This window comes from Microcaecilia unicolor, chromosome 8 (assembly GCF_901765095.1).
Source record: "Microcaecilia unicolor chromosome 8, aMicUni1.1, whole genome shotgun sequence".
NCBI classification, from domain to species: Eukaryota; Metazoa; Chordata; class Amphibia; order Gymnophiona; family Siphonopidae; genus Microcaecilia; species Microcaecilia unicolor.
In genome coordinates, this window is record NC_044038.1 from 43,684,004 (window position 1) to 43,696,181 (window position 12,178).

Sequence of the window (12,178 nt, forward strand, 5' to 3'; positions counted from 1 at the left end):
TTTCAGGTGGCCTTCTTGAATAAAAGAAAAAGGGTACGATAAAAATGTATACTGGGGTAACATAGTAGATGATGGCAGAAAAAGACCTGCACGGTCCATCCAGTCTGCCCAACAAGACAACTCATGTGTGCTACTTTTTGTGTATACCCTACTTTGATTTGTACCTATGCTCTTCAGGGCACAGACCGTATAAGTCTGCCCAGCACTATCCCCGCCTCCCAACCACCGGCTCTGGCACAGACTGTATAAGTCTGCCCAGCACTATCCCCGCCTCCCACCACCGGCTCTGGCACAGACTGTATAAGTCTGCCCAGCACTATCCCTGCCTCCCAACCTCCAGCCCCGCCTCCCACTACCGGCTCTGCTATCCAATCTCGGTTAAGCTCCTGAGGATCCATTCCTGCTTGTGTGCAATACTGCCTCAAGTAGAGGCAAGGCCTTGGCGATACTGCAGGTTTCACAGGAAATTAAGTTTGATAAATAATTTCCGATATTTGCACAGTTGAGAAGGGTCGGCTAGTTTGACACCTACTAGTTTCAAAGAGGGAGGGGATAGGAATCAAGTGAAGGCCTTACTGGAATTTGGCATAATATGTTAAGATGGTAATTGTATTGTCTTACTGCTGTTACTTGTTTAATAAAAGCAACAGCCAAGAATTGTTCCAATTACATGGTAAATGAGTTCTTCTTCTTATTGTTGTATAAGTTGGTGTGAACAAGGCGTGCGTGCCAATGTTATCTGCTCAGTCAGTAAGAAGTGCAAGTTGAAAATAGTGTACCATGTGGGAAGACCTTATGGTACACATTAATTAAAGTAGTCCAAGAAGACCTCAGCACACGTACACAACAATCAAACATGCAAATGAATGAACATTATGGGCTGGATTCTATAAAAGGTACTCAAAATTAGGTGCTGGAAAAATCAGTGCTAAGCGCTATTCTGTAAAGGTCATGCACCCTTTATAGACTAGCACTTAAGTGTGGATCTCACGCCTAGCTTTGGGTGCCAGATTTACGCTTGCTGAAACCTGGTGTAAATGCTGGTGCCCAAGTTAGGCACACTGACCCAGTATTCTAACTACGAGCAAATTTTTGGAATGCCCCTGACAAGCCCATGCTCCTCCTCGGAATACCATGGCCATGCCTCCTTTTGAGATACACGCTATGGGGCCCTTTACAAAGACATGTAAGGCCCTATGCACATCCAGCATGCACCAAATCAGCATTACAGCCCGGCTACCACATGCCCTGAGCAGTAATTCTGAATTTGGCACGCATCAAAAACACGCGGTAGAAAATTCTTTCTATTTTCTACCACGTGGTGCTTACCCAACGGTAAACGGCAGTGAGCGTGTACTGCTTGCCTACCACCCAGAACAGAAGACTGGAAAGGTAAAGGAGTGCCTTCATTTTCTATGAATATTATTGGGGTTGTTGACCAAGGTTAGAAAGAGTCTGTGACAAAGCTTTTGCGAGACAACACGTTTTTTGCGATCAGCCAAGAATGGATTACAATACTCAGAGATTGCATTTGTGCTTTCACATTGTTCATTCACATTGTTTTCCACATATACACATCTAAAGACTCCTGTGTTCTAGATGTATTTATGAGAATAAAGACTGTTTGACAAGATCCTTGACTCTCTGATTTGTGTTGAAAAAGCCATCTCCACACCCCTACTCCATTATACCTGATCCTACACATTCATCTTGGTTCCTGTACCTCCACCTTGGTGGCTTTTTTTTTTGTCCCCAGCTCCTGTAGTAACATGGAAGGAAAGGCACAGAGAAGAGAATGCAAGAGTATTGTTTGGAGGAGACAGTAAATGGGGAGATCATGTAAGGGTGACGAAACATAGAGTTAAAAGTAGGAGACTGCGTTAGAAAGCTCCCGGGGTGGGGGAGAGGAAGAAGATAAAGAAAGAGAGATCATTTGTGCAGCTCAGAGTCACTATCCATATCTCCCTTCTCTGCTTCAGCTTAAACCAACAAGTGAGTTCTGGCTATGCTTTTGAGATATGATCTAATGGGTGGCGGTAAAGGCTCCCCCCCCCCCCCCTGAAATGACTGCGTAGCAAGTGCTTTACTTGCCACACAGCCATTTCCTGCAGTTAAGAGAGACTTCCCTTTTACCTGCTGAGGTAAAAGGGGGCCTTGGCACACATGAAAAACACACGCTGACGCCAGTGCAGGCCCCCTTATGCCGCAGCTTGGTAAAAGGGGCCCTAAATTGTGAACCACAATCTGAAAATCACACTTTGGTAATAACGGTTTCAACGTGCTCAAAACTTTTAACTGAAGAAAACATGACTGTACCAATCTAGAAACTCCGGCTTGCATCATCAACTTTGAATCAATAATAACACCCAAACCCATAATCTACATCTCCTCAAAAATAACAGGAGTATGATCTATATCACTAATAGACCTTGTGACATGCATCACTTCAGTCTTTGATAGGTTCAGAGCTAAATAATTTGCTCGCATCCAATCCTTAATCTTTCTTAAATACTCATCCAACTTTACCCTTCCAACAGAAAAACTCATCTACAGTGAAAAATAAACTGTATATTATCCACCTATAGTATAAATTCAACCTTCACCTCGCGCCATAAAGTACAATGTGGCATCAAATACAAATTAGATTTCATAGCACGCAACTCAAAAGTGGGCGGCCACGGCAGGGGCAAGTTAGGGGCATTCCCAGAAATTAGGCAAGATGTCATAGAATAACTGCATATCTGTAATTGCCTATTGCTCATGTTTGATCTATTCTTACTGTACACCGCCTTGAGTGAATTCCTTAAAAAAGGTGGTAAATAAATCCTAATAAATAAATAAATATGCGCGCCTAACTACTATCAGTTGGGTGCCAGAAATTTACACCAGCCTTTGGTAGATGTAAATACTTACACTCAAAGTTAGGCAAGAAATGCTCGGTAAGCTGATATTCTATATGGGATGCTCTTCGCAGAGCACCCTTTACAGAATACTATCTTCGGGTGGATTATCCCAGCGCCTAACTTAGGGTGCCATTTACTAGATCTAGCCCTTTTTCCTTTCTTGCCTTTTGTTTGATGCAGGCTTTTATTTTTTTGGGGGGGGGCCAAAAATGGACGTACGGTAAAATAAAAATTGGTACGCGTCCATTTTGGGCCTGAGACCTTACCGCCACCCATTGACTTAGTGGTAAAGTCTCACACGTTAACCGGACAGTATTCATCAGCGCGCATACACTGCCAATTACTGCCTGGTTAGCGCCACGTGCAAAATGAAATTACAGCTCAGGTCACGCAGGTGGAATTTTACTGGGGGCCTTGGTCAATTACTTTCATGCCGCAGGTTTGCAGTTGGATAGATTGGTAAATTGTTTTTCTTTCACCTTTGAAAGGAACTGTCTGTTTATTGTCCTTATTGTATGTTTTGTGAAGTAAGGAACTCGAGATGCCTTTGTGAATTGCATGCAGTTCATTTGTGGTAAGGACATTGGGATAATGGATAATAGCAGACAACTTTAAGATCTCAACAATTTGGCTAACGTTCAACATGATATACAGTTGCTGTAATATTTGCTACTTTCTCTCAAGTGCTTTTCAAACATCCACTGAAAGAGAAAGATTTAATGAGATTATATAACTTTAATGAACACTGAGTCCTTTTACAGTTGATACTCCAAATAAATACATTCATTTATACCTAGAAGCCTTGCATTGGGTTCTATTGGAAGGCCATTTGTCCATCCCTACTTTTTTCTTACTTATTATTTGTTCTTTATACATGATTCTCAGTGCGACAAATGAGAGGAAAACCATTCAATTCCTATGGGTTTCTTCTCATTTGCCGCATGGGAATCGCTAGTGCGGCTTTGTAAAAGCAGCCCTAAGTGCTCGTAACAGCCAAGCCAAACAGCCATGAAGTGAAGTGAGCTTTGTGCCACAGACTCTAAGTTGTCGAAACTTTGGCCATTGTGGGCTGTGGACTGCAGGGGAAGTCTGTGCATCATCATGTAGAAAGTTTGTTTGGAATTTGTTTAAATCAAATTTGGGGAGGTTTTTTTAGCCCATGATGACAGAAAGTACTCCTATAATTGATCAGCTCTGTTGCCAAGAAGGAGTCTGTTGAGACTTTTCCTCCCTATTTTTAGAAAAATTGATAAAAAGTGATAAAAAGTGAGAAAAATATAAATTAAGTAGTACTCACTGGAAGAGGATTATTTTTGAGTTGTTTCTAACTCTGCATTAACCAGGTAGTCCACACTAATGCAAAAATGCTAGCTGACTAATGCTTTCAGGCCCATCCTTCACCTATGATGTCCCTCAGAAAAAAATAGCCTATTATATTAAAAAATAGCAAATATATTAAATTTTATAAAATTAAAATATAGCTAATGTGTAAGTTAGCCTGTGCTGTAGGGCAAAGTACCGCAAAATGCTTTAACATATTTTGTGGTAACCCTTTTTTCCTGCAATAAATGTGCATTAGCCCTTAAATAGGTTTAGTAAAAGGATTTGGTCTATATTTAATTATGTTACTTAGGGGCCCGTTTACAAAGGCATGTAAGGGCCTACGAGCATGCAGTGCATTTCTGCCCAGCTAGCAGATGCACCTGTCAGCAATTCTGAATTTGGTGCACCCCGAAAATCCATGGTAGAAAATAATTGGCAGTTGGCGTACACTGGATGGTTACCGCATGGGTAACAAGTGAGCTCTTATCACTAACTCAATGGGTGGCGTTAAGGGCTCAGGCTGTAAATAGACACGCGCTGGTTTTAATTTTGCCGCATATCTATTTCCTGGCCCCCTAAAAAACCTTTTTCCAGACACAGTGGAGAAATGGTCCAGTGCACATCCAAAACACATGCCCACACTACCACAGGCTACTTTTTGGCACGCTTTTGTAAAACGGCCCCTAAGATCGAGGCTAAATCTTTGGTTCAAAAATGTTCCATATCACCTTGTTTATTGGACTGTTGTCCAGCATTTTTGTTATGTAATCCACCTCAAGAAATTGTAAATTGAATTTTGTTTGTATTTGTCAATTGTGTATTAAACTTTGGTTATTTTCATCTATCAAACGGGAGCGATTATTCTTAAATTATCCAAACAATCTGCAAATCTACATGTTTCAGTTGCTAACTAGTCTTCTTCTATCTATCAAACTGATACACTCTATTGTAGGATTACAATTGTCAATATTTGTTGATGGTTATGACATTTTGCATCTCTCACAATTTGGGTTTAGAAGCAAATACAGCACAGAAACCCTCATAATAACTAACATCCAAGGTGAAGAAATCACGTAGCTGCGGTAATCAGATTGTTCTTTTGCAATTTCATAAATCTGTAGCTTTTGACTCTGTAGATCACTTTTTCATTTGAACACATTAAGGGCCCTGTTTACTAAGCAGCGTTATAGGTGCATTAACGTTTTTAACGCGCATTAACCATGTACATGCCTACAATATTCCTATGGGCGCCTACATGGTTAGCGTGTGCACTAAGTGTAGGCAAGCTAAAACCACTAACGCACCTTAGTAAACAGGGCCCTTTATGCGCTACCCCATGGCTGCTTAAGTGCTGAATATAATTTTAAGGGGCCCTTTTACTAAGCCACGTAGGCACCTACACATGGCCAACATATGTCAATTTGGAGTCAACAACCAGCTACCACATGGCCCTTGAGGTAATTTCATTTTTGACGCACGTCCGCTACACGCACCAGAATATAATTTTTATTTTCTGGCAAGCAGCAAAAAACAGGCGGTAATTGTCATTCTACGTGTGTAGACGATTGCTACGCGATTAACGTGTGAGACCTTACTGCTAAGTCAATGGCTGGCGGTAAGGTCTCAGACCCAAAATGGACACGCGCCAGTCTTTACTTTGCCGCACGTCCGTTTTCGGCAAAAATTTTAAAAAGGCCTTTTTTTACAGGCGCACCGAAAAATGGATCTGCGCAAGTCCAAAACATGCGCCTACACTAGCACAGTCCATTTGTCTGCACACCTTAGAAAAAGGACCCCTAAGTGAGTTGGGTATAACCAGTGTAGTTCTTGACTGGTTTCAAAAGTTACCGATTAATTAAAGATACCTGGTATATAGTTAAAAAGAACTGTGAGTTTTCACATTCACGGTTAGCATCTTGTGGGGTTCCTTAGAGATCAATAATCAATTCAAAACAGAGATATTGCTTAGACCATTAAGTCAATTGACAAAACAAATAGGGTCTGGCCAGTGTTGACAGTGTAATACAGAAACCTATATTGTTTAGGTTTTACAACCATGTACTTTTCATATATTTTTTATATAGTTAAAAAAACATTTTTTTTAATGTAATAAGGAAAAGGACCTCAGGCATCAGTTGTGCAGATATACATTTTTCAGAACTGCAACTCAATCTGGTTCAATTTTCTTTCATCGGTCCCAAAGCCCCCTTTTTAAAATACTTTTCTGTGCCTACAAAACAAAAGGCATGCACTTATCTTTCAAAAGAACCCAATGTGGCTCGTTTCACCTGTTCAGTCGGGCTTCTTAAGGGATTATTGTCAAAATTCGTTTGGTGTATATCGCCCTTACACCACTGCAGTGCTTATTGTCAACTTGCAGGAATTAGGCTGCACCACAAGTTGACAATGAGCACTGCTGTTCCTTAGGGATCCCCACTTTTACCCATCTTGTTTAATATCTTCATGAGTTCGTTGGTCTAATTAGTGTAGAGCAAGATGAAACTCTTTATTCCTATGCTGATATTTTTGTTTTATTACCTACATATGCAGATTTAGATCAGATTTATCAAAAAATCAGTAATTGTATTAACAAGATAAAAATATTAATTTTCATAAATTTATTAAAACTATACACAAATAAAAAAAAAGTTCTCTGGTTTGGCCGATAAAATACCATTGGGATCAGGAGAATATTTACAAGTAGGTCATACAGCTAAGGTAATGGGGATCATCTTGGATTCCTATTTTTCACTGGAATAACAGGTAATGAATCTATAATTAAAAAGTAATTGTTTTTATCGTAGGGCCCTTTTACTAAGCTGCATTAGGTGCTAACAAATGCTTAATGGAGCTAAAAATGGAATACTGTAAGATATGCTCAGGCATCCTGCAGTAACTTCCAAATGTAACCCTCCCTTTTTACAAAGCCATGCTAGTGGCTGCCGCACATTATTGCTGACACAGCCTGTTCACTTTGAATGGGCTGTTTCGGCATTACCGCACCGGCAGCCACTAGCGCGGCTTTGTAAAGAGGGGGAAGGTGAATATATTAACCAGGTGCTAAAATTTTCTATTTTTTTTGAGGGGCGTGTCAGGTGTGGAGAATGGGCATTTCTGCGCTAACCGGTTATTACATCTATATTACCTTGCTAACTAGTTAGCGGAGGGATACCGCGTGAGCCCTTACTACTTACATAATAGGTGACAGTAATATGAGCGAATTCAAAAATGTATGAGATAGACACAGGGGATGCCTGGATATAAAAAAGGATGGAAACACAACACTGCTGTTGAGGTGTTATCTTGGGGAAAAGTAGTGGGAACTGAGGCCGATGCCGGACAGACTTCTAAGGTCTCTGTCCTGCAAATGGCAAAAAACTGAAAGAAGATTCAGCAACTCCAGCACTGGAGGAACTGAGGCAAATGGCAAATGGACTTCTATGGTCTGTGTCTTGCAAATGGCAAAAGAAAGGTGAAGCTTCGGCGACTTCGGTGTTGTAGATCACTTTGAGGGGCATAATCGAATGGTGCCGGCCATCTATATGGGCGGTCATCTATATGGCCAGCACCGCAAACAGCAGTCCAGAACCGTATTATCGAAAAAGATGGTCGGCCATCTTTCATTTCGATAATACTGTTCGGGCCGGCCAAATGTCAGAGATGGCCAGCATCGGTTTTCACCGATAATGGAAACCGAGGCCAGCCATCTCAAACCCGGCCAAATCCAAGGCATTTGGTCATGGGAGGGGCCAGTATTTGTAGTGCACTGGTCCTCCTGACATGCCAGGACACCAACCGGGCACCCTAGGGGGCACTGCAGTGGACTTAAAAAATTGCTCCCAGGTGCATACCTCCCTTACCTTGGGTGCTGAGCACCCCAAATCCCCCCAAAACCCACTCCCCACAACTGTACACCACTACCATAGCACTTAGGCGTGAAGCGCCTACATGTGGGTACAGTAGGTTTTGGGGGGATTTGGAGGGCTCAACACTTACCACCACAAGTGTAACAGATAGGGGGGGATGGACCTGTCCACCTGCCTGAAGTGCACTGCACCCACTAAAAACTGCTCCAGGGACCTGCATACTGCTTTTTGGAGGCTTGGCCCTAAAAATAAATGGACCAAGTGAAGCCGGCGAAATGCTCCTCAGAGTCGGCCTTCTTTTTTCCATTATCGGCCGAAGCCGGCCATCTCATAACCACGCCCCTGTCCCGCCTTCCATACCCTGCCAAAACACCCCCTTGAATTTTAGACGGCCCTGCAACGGAAAGCAGTTGAAGCCGGCGAAAATTGGCTTTCGATTATACCGATTTCGCCGGTTTCAGGAGATGGCCGGCCATCTCCCGATTTGTGTCGGAAGATGGCCGGCTTTCTCGTTCAAAAATAAGCAGGTTTATTGTCACATGCTGCGAGTGAGGGTGCTGTGCAGCTCAGTGGGGACGGGAAAACACCTTTGACTGGTAAGTTGAATACTGCCTCCAATACTTGGGAATGATATGTGGTTATAACCAAGACTTCATCATGTTTGGATGCCTTTATGACTGGCATGGTGGAGACTTGACAACCAGCGTTTAAGCATGGGTGACTGAGGCACACACAGAGTGGCAGGCACCTTGTAGGACAGACTGGATGAACCATGTGGGTCTTTATCTGCCACTATTTAACTGTGTTACTGTGTATTTTCAAAAAATGGCTGCATGATAAATTAGCATATGTATTATCACTGCAAATATCATAGCTAGTGCAGGCATATTCCTAAATTCCCAGAAATGTATCTTACTTTTAAATATATTATTTATATATATATTGTTTTGGTGGGGGTAGAAAAAAGCCTCAGAAGCACCAGGTAGCCACAAAAAACTGTTTATGGCTCCCTACCGTTCAATCATTGGCTTAAAATATTCTCTTCCTTTTATTAAGTGAAACTTGACCACGCCAAAGAACTTTCAAAAATATTCCAACACAGCAAATATTCATCTTCATCACTAACTCAAAAATACAATTTATAAAAGCTTTCACTTATCTAAGAAAGTTTCATAGCTCAATAATTTGTGCAGCATTGGGCTTACGGACGCTTTGTAAAAGACCCCCTAACTTAGTTCTTGCAGTCCCTCACAGGCTGCTTCTGTACTCGGCACCAAACTCTGAAACCTTCCTAGTTACTGTGAAAAGAGGAACAGAAGGTTGGACAAGGGGGGAAGTGGCGGTCTATGTGAGAGGGAGAGAAAGGGAGTAGATGCAGGCAGCCCTGAAGAGGAATTACTTATATAGAGAAGAGAGGAGTGGATAAGGATAGAGGGAGTTAGAAGATTACTGACAATTATATTGCCAATTTAAAACTGGTCTCCCATATTTAAAACTGCTAGAGGTCGATATTCAGCTGGTGGCAGTCAGTGTTTTTCTGTCCCCACCAGTCTTATGCCCGGATATTCAATGTCAGGGAATGTCTAGCTATCAGCAATGAATATCCAGTTGTATGCAGCCGGCTAAAACTTCTGTGGTTAATTGCAATATTCAGCACTTCACTTCACTGCATAAAATGAACCACATAAAGATACAATTGCGTTTTATGTGGTCCTATTTATGTGAATATCAGCATTTAACCGCCTAAGTGCTGGCTCATCCATGGACCGCCTACAAAATAGCCAGTTTTCTGTTTGGCAGTTCGTGCTGGTATTCAGTGGCACTAAATAACCCCACACAAGCCAGATGTTCAAAAGTTGTTTTCCTAAATTTAGGCCTTCCATTTATTTGTCTAGATTTAGGGGCCTAATAGAGGTGCCTGACATTGAAAATCATAGTTCCTAACTTTCATCATCTCTAAATTCATCCCTATTACCATCCATTTGAGAGTTTCGGTGAAATTTTGATCATAAATTTAGGAACACAGCCCTAGTAAAATTTCAAAGATACCAATTTTCACAGATTGGAGTCGAAACCAAACTGACTCCTAAACGTTTGCAGTCGTCAAAGGTACAGCTGAAGTATTACAATCTCTCTGTTTCCACAGCATTCACAGTCTGAGAGAATTTACATAACAACATGTGACATATGAAATGCTTAAATCCACCAACCATGACAGTACAAATTACAGTCATTTTTCAATACTCTCTGCAAGGTGCAGCTCCTCAGGCACTTGGTTTGGTTGCATGCTGTGTTGGTTTCTGTGGTGGCATCAGGTGAGCATGCATTGTACTCACAGAGAGTCATGTTTAGCCTTTGGGAATTTATGGTAATAGATAAATAGAATGATCTTCTTACCCGCCATAGGCTGGAATCGGAGGAGGGGGAGCTGCTGCACGAAACGCATTGTACACTGTACGACCCCGGCCTCTTAGATGTGCTCCTCTGTAAGCAGCAGCTGCAGTTGCAGCAGGGTAAGGAAAGCCAGGTACTATGGAAAACATAATTGGAAAGCAAGGAAGAAACAGGAATCAGTTGACTTGAATTCCTTAAAATTTGAGATGACTACATTCTGCAATGTCTTAGTTTACACTGCATTACCACAAACCTTTAAACTTTGCTGTAAAACTAACTGAAGAATTAAAAGAGATCATACTAGGCTCAATTCAAGTAGATTTTCTCAAAAAATAGAGCCCCTTCTATAAAGGCTGCTAAATCTTAGGGGTCCTTTTACTAAGGTGTTCCAAAAAATGGCCTGTGCTGGTGTAGACGTGTGTACTGGATGAGCGCGGATCCATTTTTCAGCGCATCTGCAAAAAAGGCCTTTTTTTGACCGAAAATGGATGTGCGGCAAAATGAAAATCGGCGCACGTCCATTTTGGGCCTCAGACCTTCCCACCACCCACTGACTTAGTGGTAAAGTCTCATGCATTAACTGGGCGGTAATTGTCAGCACATGTACAATTCTGATTACTGCCCAGTTAGCGCCGCTCGCTGGAAATGTTTCCAGCGCACGTAGGGTAAACGCGTAAAAAAAATGGAATTACCATCCTGGGCCCTGCGGTAGCTGGGCAATAGTTCAAAATTGACGTGCATAAGACGCTCATACGCGCATATGTGGCTTAGTAAAAGGACCCCTTAGGCAGCACACATCTGTGCACCTAGCTAGTATTCTAAATGACAATTTTGCATGCCAAATCCATTATAGAATACTAGAGTAAGTACGCATTTATAAGACAACATTTAAGGGCCCTTTTACAAAGATGCCCCAAAACCTGGCCTGCGGCAGTGTGGGCACGTGTTTTAGCGGATGCTAGACCCTTATTGTATCGTGTCTGGAAAAAAGGAAATTTGTTAATGGGCTGAGAAATAGACATGTGGCAAAATGAAAACCAGCACGCCTCCATTTTAGGCCTGAGACCTTACTGCCATCCACTGACTTAGCAGTAAGGTCTAATGCACTACCTGGGTGGTAAGCATGCAGCGAGCGCCAGCTGCCATTTACCGCCGAGTAGGTGCCCTGCGGTAGAAAATATTTTCAGTGCGCAAATTCAAAATTACTGCCTGGGACACGTGGTAGCCAGGCGGTAATGCTGATTTGACACTCGCTGGACGCGCACAGGCCCTTACGCGGCTTTGCAAAAGGGCCCCTTAGACATGTCATGCATCTAAATGTTGGCACTTCCGCATGTAATTGATTCAATTTTATACATTATGATTCCTAAAAATTCGGCAGTGAAAAAAAAACATATAGACAGGATTCTATAAGCCGCACCTAAAATTCAATGTGGTTTATAGAATTAACGTTAAGCAGAGAGGTAACGCGCAAACTTAGGTGCTGCCATTTGCACCAACAAAAACATGGTGCAAATGACCACACCTAGTAATTATGTAACTGAAAACCACACCCCAATCTGCCTGAAAACACCCTCTCATTTCCGTGCCCCCTTTTTCGGGCTGTGCATACATTTTATGAGGGTATGTCCCAATTAAATCTAATTAGTGCCACTAATTGCTTAATAAAAGCCAATTAGTGGCACTATTTAG

The 12,178-nt window shown here is 42.1% G+C and overlaps 1 protein-coding gene across 1 annotated transcript in view; it reads right to left on the reverse strand.

The window, feature by feature from the left end:
* Positions 1-12,178, reverse strand: part of RBFOX1 (RNA binding fox-1 homolog 1) — a 439,628-nt gene that overhangs the window by 183,934 nt on the left and 243,516 nt on the right. The window contains 1 exon segment of the mRNA XM_030212626.1: positions 10,490-10,622. Coding sequence (XP_030068486.1) covers positions 10,490-10,622 — 133 coding nt within the window.